Genomic DNA, 19,245 nt, shown 5'->3' on the forward strand with positions numbered 1-19,245 from the left:
TTGTAGATGATTTCATGAAATTTTCAAAAAAGGCACTTTTTGAGAAAAAAGGCAAGGAGTTAACCCCTCATTTTTGCAAAAATATGAACATTTTCAAAAAGACCTCTTTTCATCTCAGGAAGATGTCTGTGACCTCTTTTCATCCAAAATATGGTATTGTAGATGATTTCATGAAATTTTCAAAAAAGGCACTTTTTGAGAAAAAAGGCAAGGGGTTAACCCCTCATTTTTGCCAAAATATGAACATTTTCAAAAAGACCTCTTTTCATCTCAGGAAGATGTCTGTGACCTCTATTCATCCAAAATATGGTATTGTAGATGATTTCATGAAATTTTGAAAAAAGCCACTTTTTGAGAAAAAAGGCAAGGGGTTAACCCCTCATTTTTGCCAAAATATGAACATTTTCAAAAAGACCTCTTTTCATCTCAGGAAGATGTCTGTGACCTCTATTCATCCAAAATATGGTATTGTAGATGATTTCATGAAATTTTCAAAAAAGGCACTTTTTGAGAAAAAAGGCAAGGGGTTAACCCCTCATTTTTGCCAAAATATGAACATTTTCAAAAAGACCTCTTTTCATCTCAGGAAGATGTCTGTGACCTCTATTCATCCAAAATATGGTATTGTAGATGATTTCATGAAATTTTCAAAAAAGGCAAGGGGTTAACCCCTCATTTTTGCCAAAATATGAACATTTTCAAAAAGACCTCTTTTCATCTCAGGAAGATGTCTGTGACCTCTATTCATCCAAAATATGGTATTGTAGATGATTTCATGAAATTTTCAAAAAAGGCACTTTTTGAGAAAAAAGGCAAGGGGTTAACCCCTCATTTTTGCCAAAATATGAACATTTTCAAAAAGACCTCTTTTCATCTCAGGAAGATGTCTGTGACCTCAATTCCTCCAAAATATGGTATTGTAGATGATTTCATGAAATTTAGAAAAAGGGCACTTTTTGAGAAAAAAGGCAAGGGGTTAACCCCTCATTTTTGCCAAAATATGAACATTTTCAAAAAGACCTCTTTTCATCTCAGGAAGATGTCTGTGACCTCTATTCATCCAAAATATGGTATTGTAGATGATTTCATGAAATTTTCAAAAAAGGCACTTTTTGAGAAAAAAGGCAAGGGGTTAACCCCTCATTTTTGCCAAAATATGAACATTTTCAAAAAGACCTCTTTTCATCTCAGGAAGATGTCTGTGACCTCTATTCATCCAAAATATGGTATTGTAGATGATTTCATGAAATTTTCAAAAAAGGCACTTTTTGAGAAAAAAGGCAAGGGGTTAACCCCTCATTTTTGCCAAAATATGAACATTTTCAAAAAGACCTCTTTTCATCTCAGGAAGATGTCTGTGACCTCTATTCATCCAAAATATGGTATTGTAGATGATTTCATGAAATTTTCAAAAAAGGCACTTTTTGAGAAAAAAGGCAAGGGGTTAACCCCTCATTTTTGCCAAAATATGAACATTTTCAAAAAGACCTCTTTTCATCTCAGGAAGATGTCTGTGACCTCTATTCATCCAAAATATGGTATTGTAGATGATTTCATGAAATTTTGAAAAAAGCCACTTTTTGAGAAAAAAGGCAAGGGGTTAACCCCTCATTTTTGCCAAAATATGAACATTTTCAAAAAGACCTCTTTTCATCTCAGGAAGATGTCGTGACCTCAATTCCTACAAAATATGGTATTGTAGATGATTTCATGAAATTTTCAAAAAAGGCACTTTTTGAGAAAAAAGGCAAGGGGTTAACCCCTCATTTTTGCAAAAATATGAACATTTTCAAAAAGACCTCTTTTCATCTCAGGAAGATGTCTGTGACCTCTATTCATCCAAAATGTGGTATTGTAGATGATTTCATGAAATTTTCAAAAAAGGCACTTTTTGAGAAAAAAGGCAAGGGGTTAACCCCTCATTTTTGCCAAAATATGAACATTTTCAAAAAGACCTCTTTTCATCTCAGGAAGATGTCTGTGACCTCAATTCCTCCAAAATATGGTATTGTAGATGATTTCATGAAATTTAGAAAAAGGGCACTTTTTGAGAAAAAAAGCAAGGGGTTAGCCCCTCATTTTCGCCAAAATATGAACATTTTCAAAAAGACCTCTTTTCATCTCAGGAAGATGTCTGTGACCTCTTTTCATCCAAAATATGGTATTGTAGATGATTTCATGAAATTTTCAAAAAAGGCACTTTTTGAGAAAAAAGGCAAGGGGTTAACCCCTCATTTTTGCCAAAATATGAACATTTTCAAAAAGACCTCTTTTCATCTCAGGAAGATGTCTGTGACCTCTATTCATCCAAAATATGGTATTGTAGATGATTTCATGAAATTTTCAAAAAAGGCACTTTTTGAGAAAAAAGGCAAGGGGTTAACCCCTCATTTTTGCCAAAATATTAACATTTTCAAAAAGACCTCTTTTCATCTCAGGAAGATGTCTGTGACCTCTATTCATCCAAAATATGGTATTGTAGATGATTTCATGAAATTTAAAAAGGGCACTTTTTGAGAAAAAAGCAAGGGGTTAGCCCCTCATTTTTGCCAAAATATGAACATTTTCAAAAAGACCTCTTTTCATCTCAGGAAGATGTCGTGACCTCAATTCCTTCAAAATATGGTATTGTAGATGATTTCATGAAATTTTCAAAAAAGGCAAGGGGTTAACCCCTCATTTTTGCCAAAATATGAACATTTTCAAAAAGACCTCTTTTCATCTCAGGAAGATGTCTGTGACCTCTATTCATCCAAAATATGGTATTGTAGATGATTTCATGAAATTTTCAAAAAAGGCACTTTTTGAGAAAAAAGGCAAGGGGTACCCCTCATTTTTGCCAAAATATGAACATTTTCAAAAAGACCTCTTTTCATCTCAGGAAGATGTCTGTGACCTCTTTTCATCCAAAATATGGTATTGTAGATGATTTCATGAAATTTAGAAAAAGGGCACTTTTTGAGAAAAAAGGCAAGGGGTTAACCCCTCATTTTTGCCAAAATATGAACATTTTCAAAAAGACCTCTTTTCATCTCAGGAAGATGTCTGTGACCTCTATTCATCCAAAATGTGGTATTGTAGATGATTTCATGAAATTTTGAAAAAAGCCACATTTTGAGAAAAAAGGCAAGGGGTTAACCCCTCATTTTTGCCAAAATATGAACATTTTCAAAAAGACCTCTTTTCATCTCAGGAAGATATCTGTGACCTCTATTCATCCAAAATATGGTATTGTAGATGATTTCATGAAATTTTGAAAAAAGCCACATTTTGAGAAAAAACGCAAGGGGTTAACCCCTCATTTTTGCCAAAATATGAACATTTTCAAAAAGACCTCTTTTCATCTCAGGAAGATGTCTGTGACCTCTATTCATCCAAAATATGGTATTGTAGATGATTTCATGAAATTTTCAAAAAAGGCACTTTTTGAGAAAAAAGGCAAGGGGTTAACCCCTCATTTTTGCCAAAATATTAACATTTTCAAAAAGACCTCTTTTCATCTCAGGAAGATGTCTGTGACCTCTATTCATCCAAAATATGGTATTGTAGATGATTTCATGAAATTTAAAAAGGGCACTTTTTGAGAAAAAAAGCAAGGGGTTAGCCCCTCATTTTTGCCAAAATATGAACATTTTCAAAAAGACCTCTTCTCATCTCAGGAAGATGTCTGTGACCTCTATTCATCCAAAATATGGTATTGTAGATGATTTCATGAAATTTTCAAAAAAGGCACTTTTTGAGAAAAAAGGCAAGGGGTTAACCCCTCATTTTTGCCAAAATATGAACATTTTCAAAAAGACCTCTTTTCATCTCAGGAAGATGTCTGTGACCTCAATTCCTCCAAAATATGGTATTGTAGATGATTTCATGAAATTTAGAAAAAGGGCACTTTTTGAGAAAAAAGGCAAGGGGTTAACCCCTCATTTTTGCCAAAATATGAACATTTTCAAAAAGACCTCTTTTCATCTCAGGAAGATGTCTGTGACCTCTATTCATCCAAAATATGGTATTGTAGATGATTTCATGAAATTTTCAAAAAAGGCACTTTTTGAGAAAAAAGGCAAGGGGTTAACCCCTCATTTTTGCCAAATTATGAACATTTTCAAAAAGACCTCTTTTCATCTCAGGAAGATGTCGTGACCTCAATTCCTTCAAAATATGGTATTGTAGATGATTTCATGAAATTTTCAAAAAAGGCACTTTTTGAGAAAAAAGGCAAGGGGTTAGTTAACCCCTCATTTTTGCCAAAATATGAACATTTTCAAAAAGACCTCTTTTCATCTCAGGAAGATGTCTGTGACCTCTATTCATCCAAAATATGGTATTGTAGATGATTTCATGAAATTTTGAAAAAAACCACTTTTTGAGAAAAAAGGCAAGGGGTTAACCCCTCATTTTTGCCAAAATATGAACATTTCCAAAGAGGCCTCTTTTCTAACCAAACTATGTTTTTATTTAATGCAAGTGTACATAAGGCTATCTAGTTCAAACTTTATAGTCCAAGTGATATGAATAGAGAGCATTATTGAATAACAAACACTTAAAATGAAATGTGTTCACAAGCCAGTTATTCTTGCCTCCTTGTTTTGTAAACATAATTAGAATACAAAGTTACTTAAAAGAAAGTGAATTTTCTTTTCACAATTGAATCAAATGTGATTTTTTTTTTCTTCTTTAAACAACACTTTAGGTAGGGGAATATTACTGTTAATTTATTAGAGTCCCCTCACATTTCCTCCATATATAGTTCACTCCTGACAGCATACATTCAGTAAATGAGAAATGTTTACAAGATGGGCTGTCAAAGTTTTATCCTTTGACAAGGTCGGAGAAGGAACTAAGAAGAGGAAGAAGAAGAAGACAAGATGGAGACTGTGCGTCACCGAAATGACATTCATTATCATTGCATGTCAGCTTGTATTTCCTTCAATCTGGCGTGGTTGTCACTCGAATGTATCCTCACCTAGCAGTAAAATTTTCCTTCCTAGATCATTCTCAGTGGGCTGAATGGAAAATTCTATCCCTGAAAATGTTTAAAGGATATATGAGACATGATTATCATTCCATCTTTTTTTTTTAAAGTATACATCATTGCAGGACATGTAATCTTCCTTGATTAAATCACTGAGCTATAATTTCTGAAGTTTTCAAGTACTTCTATTTCTATTCAACAGTAGTTAATGTACCATAATAGTTATACATATGTAATCTCAAAATGTATTCTTTAGTCGATTTTTAGAACAATAATATGCAAAAGCTTTTTAGTTACTGCACTAGATAGGTAAAGCTTTTACAAATTCACATTAACAGCTAAATGTTTACATTATGATATTGTATGTAAAGTAAACATGCTCATTGTATATCTTTGAATTATATTAGCAATTTAGCATATCATCACAACATTTATTTTGTAATTTTTTTTGTTTGTTATTTACATCCCTGCTTACATCTTGCAGAAATCTCTTTCCGAGTGTGGCAATGTGGGGGTAGTCTAGAGATCATACCATGCAGTCGAGTGGGACATGTCTTTCGCAAGAAACACCCTTATACATTCCCAGATGGAAATGCAAACACTTATATCAGGTAGGTGATGATAAATTTATGTTTACTTCAGGAACCCTGTTGGGCTTAAAAAGCAAATCACGATATTTCTGAATATTAAAAAATCACTACCCAATAACAAGCCTGTCTTTACCTTACATACTACTATAGCACTATACAAAATTGGATTTTAAATGATTTTTCTAGTATAAATACATTTACAACATGCCTTATATAACAGAGAAAAAATATATCATATTTTCAGAGCCAGAAGGCTCAAGTGTGCGTTAAAGTATATGAGTTCACGTCCTTCTGGCTCAAAACAGTCCCTTGAGCAGATTACGCATGAAAGCTGATAATTAGCTTGATTCCACTTGCGTCCTTTCAATGTCGTCAAAATTGATCTCATCTTGCTCTTGATCCAGCATGATTGAGGAGTTAACGTACTAATTGTCCTAGGTTTTCAGCAGGAAGTAATTTAGTGGGGAGTAATTGTCCTCACAGATTTTTTCCATTTTTCCAAGGAAGGCAATTAAATTTGGTTATCCAAGGGATGTAATTGTCTGGGGGGCAGCTGTCCTAGGGAAGTTATTGTTGAAAACTAAGTGTCCTAGGGTGGTAAATGTCTAGGTAGTTATTATCCTAGTATTAAAGTACTTTCCAGAGACACTAGCTATCGATCATGAAGAAATTATTTTTCCTAAAAGTCCTTGTCTTAGGGAGGTAATATCTAGGGAATAGTTATCCTAGTAGGTAATTGTCCTTAGCTATATTTGTTCCAGGGAGGTTATAGTTTATGAAGTCCCATTTCTGAGAAGATTTATTGTCTAGGAGTGAAGCTATCCTGAGGGGATAATCATGTGAAAATTGTCCCATTGTCCTCAGAGAATGAAACAACAAAAAGGAAAAAAGCTGATAATCTCATGCTAATTTTTGTTGAATGTCTCATATTTTATTACTTTTTAAGGACAATCTTAATTTTCAACTTCCTTCCTAGACATAGGATCCTTCTATGGTGGTGCCAATTTGATTAGAATAGTGATGTACAAGTTGATATGTATTTATTGACCTGTATACATACAGCTTTGATTGGCCTTTGTACAACCAAAGCTAATGATACAAATTAGGCTCCTGCCATAGTTACAATTACTTTCTTTAAATATTCAGAATTCAGAATGCTTACTTGGACAAACATAACAGCCTGAATTCACAAAGGAGGTTTGTCGACAAACCTCCTTTGTGAATTTGGGCCAATCTGTTCCACCTAAGCAAAACTTCATGCATGCATCAGCATTCTGACAACAGGCATTTGCATAATGTAACCAAATAGGTGCATAAAGTAATACAAATTGAGGCGCTTCACAAAGGTGTATGCATAAATTTGGTTACATTAGGAAAATGCCTATTGAAATACCCAGTACAGGAATTTTGTAACAGGTGAATGTAATAATTTATTGCTATGCATTAGGATAAGAGGTACATGCATGAATCCAAAGATAGCCTATTGAAGTCAGCTTGTTATCCCTGGCCTCTCAGGGAGGTGAATCCTGTTAGCAGCTCAATTAATGCAAACCTTTGTCACCCATATCAATACTAGTCAGAGCTTTGCCTGACCAAGCGATAAGTTCTGCATAACAAAAGAAGTTGCTCAACCTTGTACAACAGCTGAATCAAATATCTTGTCTATTGGCTATGACTGAGAGAATAAAAGTCCATTCATTTGAATGCATAACCAAATCATTGTGTCAAGAGGAAATTCAGTGTGATGCATTCTTCAGTTGGGTTTGCTACATTAGCAGTTAGAGTGCAGGTTAGAAGGTATCTCACAACATGGACCTACCCAGAGCCATCTATACACAGAGTTTGGCCAACTTGGTTTCACTGGGTCACATGGTGGTGGTATTCTTTTGTTTTGTGCTTGCCCAACAAAGCAGTAGTCGCCGGGTAGGCCAAACTCTGGGTATAGATGGCTCTAGTCTACCATACTCAGAAGCTGTACTACAGTGACATTACTAATGTATTGGTAAACCCCATGGAAGGATGTGCAGCAAAGCAAATGCAAGCTTTTTAGAGATTGTTCTTCTTAATCAGCAGGCAAGGAAATTTGCAATATTGGAGTGATTTCAAGATGGAGGCTTACAATTTTTTGCACTAGGTTATCAACCAATATTTTTGGAGTTTCATCCTCCTTTAAATCGGTTCATATGTTTGTGTGTCTATAGTAAGAAGTACATGTATGTTCCAGCTACAAAAGCTCCTCAGTCAAATTCTAACATTCAATGATTTAATGAATTTAATCCTGGACTGAATGAATTAGGTCACTCGTAGCTTAAATCATTTCATCTGTGTTTTTTTTAAACAGGAATACGAGAAGGGCAGCTGAAGTCTGGATGGATGAGTTCAAGGTTCTATTCTACAATGCCAGACCATCTGCAAGAGGGAAATTCTATGGAGAGTATGTATAAAACATGATTAGTAGAGAAAATCTATTTTAGGAATCTTAAAGATGTTAATGCGTGGGTATACTGTATAGTCGTTCATGAAGTAGACAACTTGGCGATCACTACATAACACTGAGCCAACGGGTATTACGCTCCTGTGCATGCGTCTGTGTGCTGCCCTCTATATACCCACGCACGAGCAACTTTAATATGCTGAAAAACAAGCTAACTCTTGATGGGTTTTTTTCTTTAGAATCCATGTAAAAAAATAGGCCATAATGGCCATAATAATGACAACCGTTAATCAACCGTTTTGCATTTGTTAAAGATGGAATAGAAATGTATGTGCTGTTTTAGTACAGATAAGAAGCATAAATTGTATGGAAAAGCCTACTATTTTGACCTTTCACAAATTTGTATTGTCTCTTGTAAGTAGTAGGATATGTAGTCATAGAAGTCACGGCGGTCTCAGGAAATTCACAGCAGTAGAGCTTCCCTCAAAAAATGTGAAAGTATGAGTCAATATGAATGAGCTATCTTTATATTGACCATCTCATAAGGGTGTGCCGTCCTTGAAATTATGAGAGCTGTTTTCACTTTCTCCTGCTCAAAAATTGAAATTGAATTAATACAGCATCATTCTGCAAATTGATACATTATTGAAAGTCGATTGCTTGTTTTCTTTATTATTCCATGTCCCTTTTTATTCTTATTGGTTCTCTTATGGCATAATTTGCACAGAAAAAGTGTGATCAAAAGTCCATTAGATGTAGCTCACTTCGGAAATCAATACTACATTAATATTGATGTTTCCATTGAATTTCACACATCGATTTGCAAAATAACCTTGACATTGAAAATTGATGGCTCATTTAGTTTTGATGACGCGCCTGTGAACCTAACCATCTGTTTCAGTTTTCGTTGTGTTTCATGCTGTATTCTAAAAGATGCAATGTATTGTAATTCGAAATTCAATAGCTATGTTCTTTGCCTGTATCATGTGGTAAGTCAAACAAGTTTGTATAATGATTGTCATGTTAAACAATAGAAATAAATTGAAATTGGTATTTTTGGGGCTTGGCTGCAAGAGCCAAAATAGGTATCTTTTGATGTTGACAATTTACGAGAGAACGAAATATATGAACTTTAAATAAGAAATTCATGTTACTACCAGGTCAAATTTCCCATTATAATTATACATTCTGTGTAAAAAGGAGACATTGAAAGTCCGTTGTTACTTTTCTATTGTAAAATGTAATGTACGACATTTACCAAGGAAAATCATATTACAGTTGAAGCTCTTGCTTTATTAGCATCAATTGTTAAGGATGATTTACACCACATTGGACTAGCTTGTAATTGGGTTTTTACAGACATGTATCAATCAGATATGATTATTTATGTCTAGGGACCAACCTTTAACGTCGCCAGCATATGAAATGTAAATATTAAAGGATGGGGGGGGGGAGAAGAAGAATGTTGTTCTTGAGCTTGACTCATTGTTTTTTTATTTTCCCATCATTTCTCTTTTGCAGCGTGAGTGAAAGGAAAGAGCTGAGGAAACAGCTGAAATGTCAATCATTTAAGTGGTACCTGACGAATGTGTATCCTGAGCTCAAGTAAGTGTGTTGTTTTGGTCCCTGGGACCATAATAATAGTCTATAAGAGCATTCTCATATGTGCCTTTAATGTCCCCTTTATGCAAATATCATGGTTATTTGAGTGAAGAAATAATCTAAAGTGCTATTAGGTGAAAATTTATGTGCAATTGAAGACTTTCTGTTCATGAATGACGATATCATACCTGTATGTGTGAAATTGAACCTTTGGAAGAAGGGTCTGGATTTCAATCTGTTTAGTTCCACCAATTTTCATGCATGTATTAGACAACAAAGGTATTGCAAAGTTGAATGAGCTATGTTGCTGCCATTTTAAGCTTGTGCGACTGAAATAGAATGAGTTGCAGAGTGAAAGATGAATGAATTGAACACACTGATGTACCATACTTCTCTTCATAGTGTGCATCAAATAATAATGTGATTGTCTTTAAATGGTAAGACCCTGATGATTGAACATGGTTCTCGTTTCCTTCATTCTGCTATGTGGGTTATGTACCCATATAGCCAGCCTCTCCATTTTTAAAGTTAGAATCATTTGATATTATTTTTTTCATCTCTATCAATCCTTTACCATATCCTTGTGTGGGGGATCTGCTCATATGTACTATCAAATTACTGACAAGTGGGCAAAGTTGGGCAAATGGCTGTCTCGCTCTCAAGCAGGTATATAACATTTGAGTGATTTGAAAGAATGCTAAAACAGCATTGATATGTAACATCAGCTTTACTGAATATCCATCTAATTTTCAAGTACGTATATAGAATTTCCCAAAAGTATCAATTGAAGGTATTAGTTTAGCTATCTTAATAACATTGTTTTAGGGAAGTAAAGAGAAAATCCCCAATATCTGAAGTACAGTGCATCCGATTAGCTTTCTTCATATGCATGAAAATTATATTTCTGTTAGGTGAATGCAATATGCCAACTTGAATAAGCATCCCATGCATCTATTTTCTGCATATACAAGTGGACCTTTGAGGAATCAAATGAAATTTTGAAATCAATATGTATTCTTGAATTTGCCAAGGGACGTTTTTCTTCTGCAAAGCAATTCAACTAAACAAACAAAAAATTGGTTTAGAGAGTCATGTCATTAGGCCTGTCTTCACTATCTTGAGATTGCTAAATATCCAGCTATTTGAACTATCCCGATCGCAAACTATCCAGCTAATTTCGTCTTCATCAGACCGAAGTAGCAATTAGAAGGATATTTGGCCAGGATTGTCATCCCAAGATATTTTGGGATGGTTTGCAAAATATCCAGCTATTTGTCCCATGCGTCTTCACTAGACCGAAGATTCGCAATTCGCGCTAACGTTGAGCAAATATCTCAAGCTAATTTCTCAATGTCGAGTTTCAAGTTTCGAGGTCCAATCTCGAGATAGTGAATTTGTTACTTCTGGATTATTTCTCAAATCAGAAATAGCGGGCTATTTGGCAATCTCGAGATGATGAAGACGCGCCTAGAGATATGGGGTATCATATAAGCATCCTCAATATCAAAATGTTTTACCTTGGGAAGTCCAAGTGTGTATACTTCCTGTAATTGATTGGAGGGGCTGTGTTTTAGAGTGCCAGCTGAAGTTGATCTGAAGCACATGAGTAAACAAGCTCTAAGCTCTTTAGTCTTACTCATCCATCCATCAAGCCAAGGTCAATGCCTAGCTCGGAGCATAGTTTTAGAATCCACTGCTAATGATCAATTGTTGGAGGCTATTTGAGTCTTTAAAAGAAAAGAGTTTTATCAACTTCGTAATAAAGAAATTAGAATGAATGCTTTGAAAAGTTTCAGTTTGCAATGTCATAGTTTTGTTTTTCAGAGGGTGGGAGGAGAGGGGTCAGACACAGACAATGACCCCACCCCTCCCATTGAATACAATTTGATTTGGGTATAACTCGCCTTTTCCATACATCTCAGTCTGAGATATCAAGAGCTTGGTATTCAAAGGGTTAAGGTCAAGAAACTTCACGCATAAGATGTTCCGCCATCACCTTCCGGGCTCCTGAGAACGAGGTTAACCATCATTGTTGTTTTAAGTGGTCAACGCAATGGTCCCTGCTTCTCTTTGAAGGAGTTCATTTGCATTTTGTGGTTGAGTGTACGCTGCATGGAGTTGATTTCCCTTGGTGGGAAGCTTTCAGCACGGTACGTCTTAAAAGCCTGCCATCAATGAGATAATGCCTGGGGCTCCTTTGACGGTACATCACAGAGTGGCTGTGGATGTCGTGATAAATAGAACGGCAGATAAAAGGATCACCCGTCATGCCCCCGTTTGACATTCAACTACATTAAGGGATTACTCATTTAAAACCCAGGGTAATGTTTTAATCATAATGGTTGGTGAAAGTTTGAGGGGCTCCTCTCTCTCTCTCTCTCTCTCTCTCCCCTATCTCCTTCTTTTGTCATTTATGCAAGGGTTATTAGTATTGGGTGAACAGACACTTACCTGCGAGAAGCACAAATTATTTGCAACTTGAGCAGAGATGACAAAAGAACCATTTAGCAGACTGTCTATATAATTTAGTTTTCTATACAATATGCTCAAGTTACTTGTCATGAAAATAAACCGAAGGGGGTAGGTAGGGGAAAACGAGTAAGGTACAATAATCAGACAATACCTGGAAAGGAAATACTTACATATACATGGAAAATTGTCTGAAGGCAATACAGAATGGTGTTCAGATAGTAGTAATAATAATAATAATAATATTGCTGGGTTCTTGTATAGTGCTTGTATCTGTCAGACTGGACACTCAAGGCGCTCAAGGAATTAATTCCTGCCAGGTACCCATTTACATCACCTGGGTTGAGTGTGGCAAATGTAGATCAATGTCTTGCCAAAGGACATAGTGCCAACCCATTTAAATCATGAATATTAAATTAATTAGTACATGTAGTTAGAAGTGGTAGAAAATGACACAAAATTCGGTCATAAGCTCTTCATAACAAAGAATATATTCATAGAAATAATCTCTTATTAAATCTATAAATAATGCAAATACAAAAGTTGGGTATGATGTATGTAAGCAACTATTCTATTAGCCATTGTTAGTGAGGTGTTGTGGTCTAGTGGATATTAGTCACCCGACTGTAGATTACAAGGTATGGGTTCGAGTCCCGCAGCACTAATGTTCTTTGGCAAGACGTTAATCTACATTTGCCACTCTCCACCCAGGTGTTAAATGGGTACCTGGTAGGATGCGAAATGTGGTTGGATGAGCAAGTGTGCGCTTAAATGACGCCTGGCTGGAGTGCTACCCAGGGATTGTAGAATGTGCATACATCGTGTGCGGGTAAGCCTGAAACAGATGACCGGGTAATAATATATCTGTAAATCGCTTAGACACATTGTTGTATCGATGTATTGGGTGCTATTTGAAAGCAGAATATTATTATTATTAGGGAAAGGACAAATTAGGGATGATATCATCCATTCGGAGCCAGAAAGTCATAAATAGATGATATTAACTGTTCTTCATCAGTTAATTTGTTTTCTCCATCAAAAGAAACTTCAACCCTAATGCTCAATAAATGTAGAATTTGGGGTCCTAACGAAAAAGCGTAAGAAATTTTACCTTCCTTTTTTTTGTGCTCCTGTTTTAGATTAACTCGTCCTACCTAAAGAGAAATTCTATATTTGTTCTAACTTTTTCTTTCCTCTTTCTCTTTCGTCTTCTCTAGAATTCCTGGTCCTAATGAGTTGGTGTACGGTCAGATCAAGCAAGGAAACACCTGTTTGGATTCCTCACCCCATCCTACTGGGTCTGCATGGCCTCCTGTCATGGCAAGGTGCTCCAAGAAACAGAAACATCAGGTGAGAAGCAATAGACCAAGTTCACGGATAGCACATGTCCCAGATGACTCTGAATATCCACAGATCTTCAAAACGTGAAGAGGTCCCACTTTGTACATTTTTTAAATGATCACTCCTACAGCGATGGAGATGCTACATAAATGACCTTTGTTTCCCCTTTTCAAAGAACACCAGTACTTCCACCTGTGTATCATGGATTGCACTGCTTGTGCATGAATCGGTAATGATTACATAACTTTCATGAGCACGTATCCAGTATTTTGTCTCTATGTATTTAACAATTTGGTCTGCAATGACCTTTATCTGCTCATGCTCAGTCTGCAAAAATGAACTGGCTTATTGACAGAAAAGGTCCAAGATACCATAAAACACTAGTCTAGATATCACATTGGGTACAGTTGTTTTTATATTTGAACAATTTACTTGATTCAAACTGAAAGTAAAACCATATGAATCTAAATTTGTCACTGATTAATCTTTTCAAGGATTGAAGATGAGATACTTTTGCATCTGTTTTTAAGCTATGCAATATGTACAAATGGACATATTATTAATATTAAGAGAGCGCTGTCAGGTCTGTAATAAGATGATTGTGTAGTTATTAGTCTCGTATAAGTATTTATATACCTCACTTAAGAAATCCAGCCTTCTGATTGGTCGAAATTGCATTCATAAACCCAAACCCATGTAATAGTTCTAAAAAATAGTTCTAAAATCCCAGTAACCATGGTTACTGGGGAAATAGTTCAGTCTTGGTGAAATACCCATAGGTTTACATGTTAAAAAATGGTTTGAGCGATTGCGGATACCGTACATGTGCGAAGAATTGGTCGGTAATTTCAATACAATTGAATCTCGATCGATCTTACCGACAATTTTATCTTGCATTGTTGACATGCAGACGAAAATAAACTTCCAAAAACAACATCTGCCGATAGATCTTGATCTAAGTTCGTGCCAATGCATTGCAAAAGTAAAAGAAGGGCCCGTTTAATGGAGCTACTGCGAAGCATCCAGCACGCGAAGCTGTTTTCAATCCATTTTAATCTATACATTAGAGAAAACTGGAGAAAAGTATGGTATCAGTGTGCGATGGCCGAGTGGTCTAAGGTGGTGACTTTAGTCACATCATTTGTACGCAAGAGATCGAATCCCATCTTCGACAATTTTTTTAATTTTTTTTTTTTTTTTTTAAACAACCATGCAGATAAACTAGATAAAGGCCAAGGTGGTGTCATAAGTTGACTCTTTTTTTTGGGCATATAAAAGTATTAATGACTGCTTTAATATTCGAGAAATAGTTGTTTTTCTCAAAGCAGTCATTAATACTATATTATGTATACCGGTAGTAATGTCTAAACATGTTTTCTCTCTATCTCTTTAAATGCAGTCTTGGATAATAACCAAAGACGACACAGTGGAGCAGGATGCTACGTGTTTGACTGTAACCTCAACTCATGTAGACTCTCGTGTTTATATCTCTAGCTGCCTTCCAAACGATATAAAACAGGTGAGAAATAACAGATGGTCGTTACAGACAGTCTCCCTAGTATCTGCTTTCATGTTAGATAGATTTACCTTGTAATTTTAGACCCAAAGCCTTAATCATTTTTTTGTTTGGGGGGGGGGGATGAAAATTGTCCCTCAGGCTCAAAATAGTTATCATTCTACATGTACATGTCGATATGAGTTTAAATTTCTGCCTGGACCTAAAAGAAGAATACAGAAGAAAAAGAAAAAAAACTGTCAAATCATACACCCTTTTCAAGCTTAGTGCATCACTTTAGAAGGTTTTATTTAGGAGAAAGACTACTTTGAAAATTGTATTCTAAACCATGTTTGATTGCAAGTTTCCCGAAAATATTGAGGCCCGATCTGATGACGTCATGGGGTGAAGTAAGTGCTAACCTGGAAGTGTCGCTTGTGATGAATGCTTTACCTCTAATCCCACGCCAAATCTGGTCTGAATAACAAAAAACATAAGATATTCAATTGCTTACTACTTTAATTCTTATGTCATTCTTTATTTTCAACTTCTTTCATCTTCTCTCCGGGTTTGAACTTACTTCACTCTATGACGTCATCAAATCAGGCCTCAATGATATGATTTTCAAAGTAGCTGTTCTCCTAAATACAACCTTCTAAAGTGATACACTAAGCTTGAAAAGGGTGTATACCGGTATTTATTTTTGTTTGGTATTCCCCTTTAAAATTATTGATTTGTAGTATGAAATGTGTAAAATGAGTTTTTAGCACCCAAAATAAAATTCTAAGTTAGGGCTTGCATGCAAGATAAGTGAGAGTTGATAACTTCTACCCCAAGTTAAACGTAAAGGAGGTTTAACTTAACCCATAGTTAAAAAATGAGTGCACCTTGTGTGCATCTAATATTGGATATTGAATGTGTCGTGCTTATTTTACACCACAGGTTATGTAAATGAAGATTTAAACCTCCTTTGTGAATTTGGGCCATAGAGTAAACCAATTGTTATTGATTGGACTGCTGTAATATGTGACTATTCTCTTCTTTTTCTTCTCTCCGTAGAAATGGACGAGAGTGGACAACTCTCTCCAGCATACTCTAAGCAAACTGTGCCTTGACAATCAAATACCCGACAAAGGGCTGATAGTGAAGCAGTGTAACTCCAAGTCAAAAACACAATCCTGGTTTATACTACCTTCTTCCACTCTTATCAGAGGTGATCACTCGCTGAGGTGACCCTAGTGGAACAGGGTCGTATGTCACTCTGATCAGGGAGGTATTACGGGGCAACTCACAATTATTCACCCATAGACAGTAGATGTAGGATTAGAAAATACATTGAATAAATTATGTGCCAAAAATTTATAAATATATATATTTCACACTGCAGTTCGTTTCCATACCATTTGATGGAGTTGAAAGGGCAATCGGACTAATCGCCCATTGATGCGTAGCATTCAATAGCAATTTATTTCCAACCTTTTACATGAAGAAATTTAGATAAGAGTGTATATAATTGTGGCTTTCTCTCGTGTTTATCTCCCTGATCAGATCTTTTATATGTGTATTTGAATATATATTGTATGTATCTCAGGACAGAAGAGGTTTCTAGATGAGGTGGCCTGTACTCTGAGGTTTGTATTTATGAAAGCAAAACAGTCAATTGCTGTAGTAGTGGATTAACAAAAAGTAGTTGTGAAATGAAATTTCATATATGACTGAATACATCTACAAAGTCTCTATAAAGCAAATTTACAGACATATTTTATAATCTCAGTCATTATATTTATGCTTAATTGCATATGGACATTAGAACTCTTTTTTTTTTTTGAGGGGGGGGGGGGGGGCGAGTTCATTTAGTAAAACATATAGTTATGTAACCTTTAATAGGTTTGATACTGTAAATTTTTTCGGATATGTAATCATTGAAATACAATAAGTGCAAGCCTCATCTTTATATAAAGACTGGTTGAAAACGAGTCCAGATCATTTTCATATAGAATGTGTTGAATATGCCTTAATACAGTGGAAGAATTTGTTAGATTGTATATATTTTATAGAATTTAAATTACAGTGTCAGTGATTTTTTTGCTTTAAATGTCTTCCTTGGATCTTGCCTGTAATCCTTGCATAATTATTTCAAGTCATGATAGGGTTTGACACAAAAAAGCAAAATTTCACATATTTTGGATCTTGAAAATAATAATAATTTGTGTCTTCTCAGCAGTGTAGGTATTCTGAAAATTAAGATATTCTTGGCATACCAAACTTTAGGTAGAAAGACTTTTTAAATCACTAACAAATCTGGCATTTCTAAGAGGGGAACAATTAAAATCCTGTCCAACTTTATGCTCTGGTAAATGATTAGACCGTGCCACCGAACTGTCATTTCAGCGGATTTATGTCCGATGCATTCATTTTCTAAAATTAGGCCTAGACTGTATAATGCGTTTTAAAGGTAATACAAAGTTTTGGGAAATGTTGATATATTTGTATGACCCTGTGGATGATGTATTATAAGCACTAGAAATTAGCCCCTAAAACACTTCTGCTTTCAATTTTGATAAATTTTAAATAGCGCTTTATACGGCCATACAATGGTAGCTACAACCACGACTAGCTTCCAACATGTGCATTTGAACCAAATTCATGACCCCGATACCTAAACTCTGTAGGTGTTGAAATTCTTGAAGCAACATGAACTTCAATGGAGAAAATCCCCTTAAACGCATCATACAGTTTAGGGCTAATTTTCGAGAATAAATGCATCTGATATGAATCCATTAAATTTTAGTCCAAAGAGAGGTCTAGCAATTGATATTTGACTTGTATTGTGCAATTGGAAAATACAAAGAATGCATTGTTTCATCTAATGTATTTTATTGACATTAAAATAAACATGGAATGTAGTCATGATTCTCTCGTATTTATTTATGAGCAAAAATTATCTGGGCAGACAATTTACTGATATAAACATAGTGCCAATTACTTCATGCAACTCATATGATGCATATTTCAAAGATAAAATCACATTTCTAGAAAAATGAGCAAGGAAATAGGACAGTTCCATTTGTTTAAAGGCAGACTTTACTACTTCAGCAGAAGGGATTAGACCACACAACGAGCCAGCGAGGTCACTGTGACAGGTGGCTATCTCATTAACTCGGCTCTCATTTAACATAAGAAAAAGAGGATCATGGGGGACCGATTGGGGAAGTTTTCTATACAGTGCGTCCCAGAAAAAACGAAACCGAGAAGTATCAATGTTCTATCATAACTTAATCACAACTATAATTAATGAATGATACATATTTGGAAAGCTTAGAGTCTCCTCTTTCATGTGATGCTACTCAGATAATGCAAATTTCACGCAGGAGTGATTAAAAGCAATTTGAAGGAAGGAAACCAAAAAGACATTTGGCGGGCGGTATCTGAATTTTGAAGAAAAATTCACATTTCTAAAAAGTTGAGTTTCTGCCCTTTCATATGACACCTCAATCAGGAAAAATGAGCGAGGAATGACAAAGTTCTGTTTGTTTAAAGTAGTGCTTGCTTTTCCATAATTTAATTAAACGAATTCGTTTTCACTGGCTGCCTGCCGTATCAATAAACGAAAATAACAAAAGACTTAACTCCGTTTCGTTGACAATCGGCCGTAGACGAGAGTCTTCATGCATGGCTGATTGTCAACGAAACGGAGTTAAGTCTTTTGTCAAATCTGCTTTTTGCTACGGCAGACACCCAGTGAAAACGAATTTGTTTGTTAAAATTATGAAAATGTAAGGGCTACTTTAAACAAACAGAACTTTGTTATTCCTGGCTCATTTTTCTTGATTGAGGTATCATATGAAAGAGCAGAAAATGAACTTTTTATAAATATGAATTTTTCTTTGAAATTCAGATACCGCCCGCCAAATTACTTTTTGGTTTCCTTCCTTCAAATTGCTTTTAATCACTCATGCGTGAAATATGCATCACATGAGTAGCATCAACTGATTAATTATAGTTGTGATTAAGTTATGATAAAACATCGATACTTCTCGGTTTCGTTTTTTCTGGGACGCACTGTATAGAGGGAGCAAGAAGCTACAAGTAGGACAGTTTAAAGTGAAGATCAGCCATAGACAAAAAATTTCATGCATGGCTGATTGTCAATTCCGTTGAAAACGATCTTTTGAAATAAAATTATTGAAATGCAAGCATCAATTTAAACAAACAGAAATTTCTTATTCCTTGCTAATTTTTCCTGATTGAGGTGTCATATGGAAGGGCAAAAACTGAACTTTGTAGAAATGTGATTTCTCTTCGAAATTCAGATACCGTCCGCCAAATGACTCCTCGGTTC

At 35.4% G+C, this 19,245-nt stretch overlaps 1 protein-coding gene across 1 annotated transcript; it reads left to right on the plus strand.

The window, feature by feature from the left end:
* The first annotated feature begins 4,782 nt into the window (after nucleotides 1-4,782).
* Nucleotides 4,783-17,062, plus strand: LOC100889099 (polypeptide N-acetylgalactosaminyltransferase 16). Its single transcript, XM_030999119.1, has 7 exons — nucleotides 4,783-4,909; nucleotides 5,388-5,583; nucleotides 7,904-7,996; nucleotides 9,518-9,601; nucleotides 13,285-13,417; nucleotides 14,808-14,927; nucleotides 15,963-17,062. Exons 1-7 carry the CDS (start codon nucleotides 4,783-4,785, stop codon nucleotides 16,134-16,136), a joined length of 927 nt encoding a protein of 308 aa, XP_030854979.1. The 3' UTR covers nucleotides 16,137-17,062.
* Nucleotides 17,063-19,245: the final 2,183 nt, after the last annotated feature.

Source organism: Strongylocentrotus purpuratus, unplaced genomic scaffold (assembly GCF_000002235.5).
Source record: "Strongylocentrotus purpuratus isolate Spur 01 unplaced genomic scaffold, Spur_5.0 spur5_scaffold_5, whole genome shotgun sequence".
In the NCBI taxonomy this organism is placed as follows: Eukaryota; Metazoa; Echinodermata; class Echinoidea; order Camarodonta; family Strongylocentrotidae; genus Strongylocentrotus; species Strongylocentrotus purpuratus.

Coding starts and splice junctions, on each gene's coding strand:
- LOC100889099 (XM_030999119.1), top strand. CDS start 4,783: ATGTTTACAAGATGGGCTGTCAAAGTTTTATCCTTTGACAAGGTCGGA. Junction 4,910..5,387: donor GACATTCATTATCATTGCAT/GTCAGCTTGTAT, acceptor TTAGCAATTTAG/CATATCATCACAACATTTAT. Junction 13,418..14,807: donor CCAAGAAACAGAAACATCAG/GTGAGAAGCAAT, acceptor CTTTAAATGCAG/TCTTGGATAATAACCAAAGA.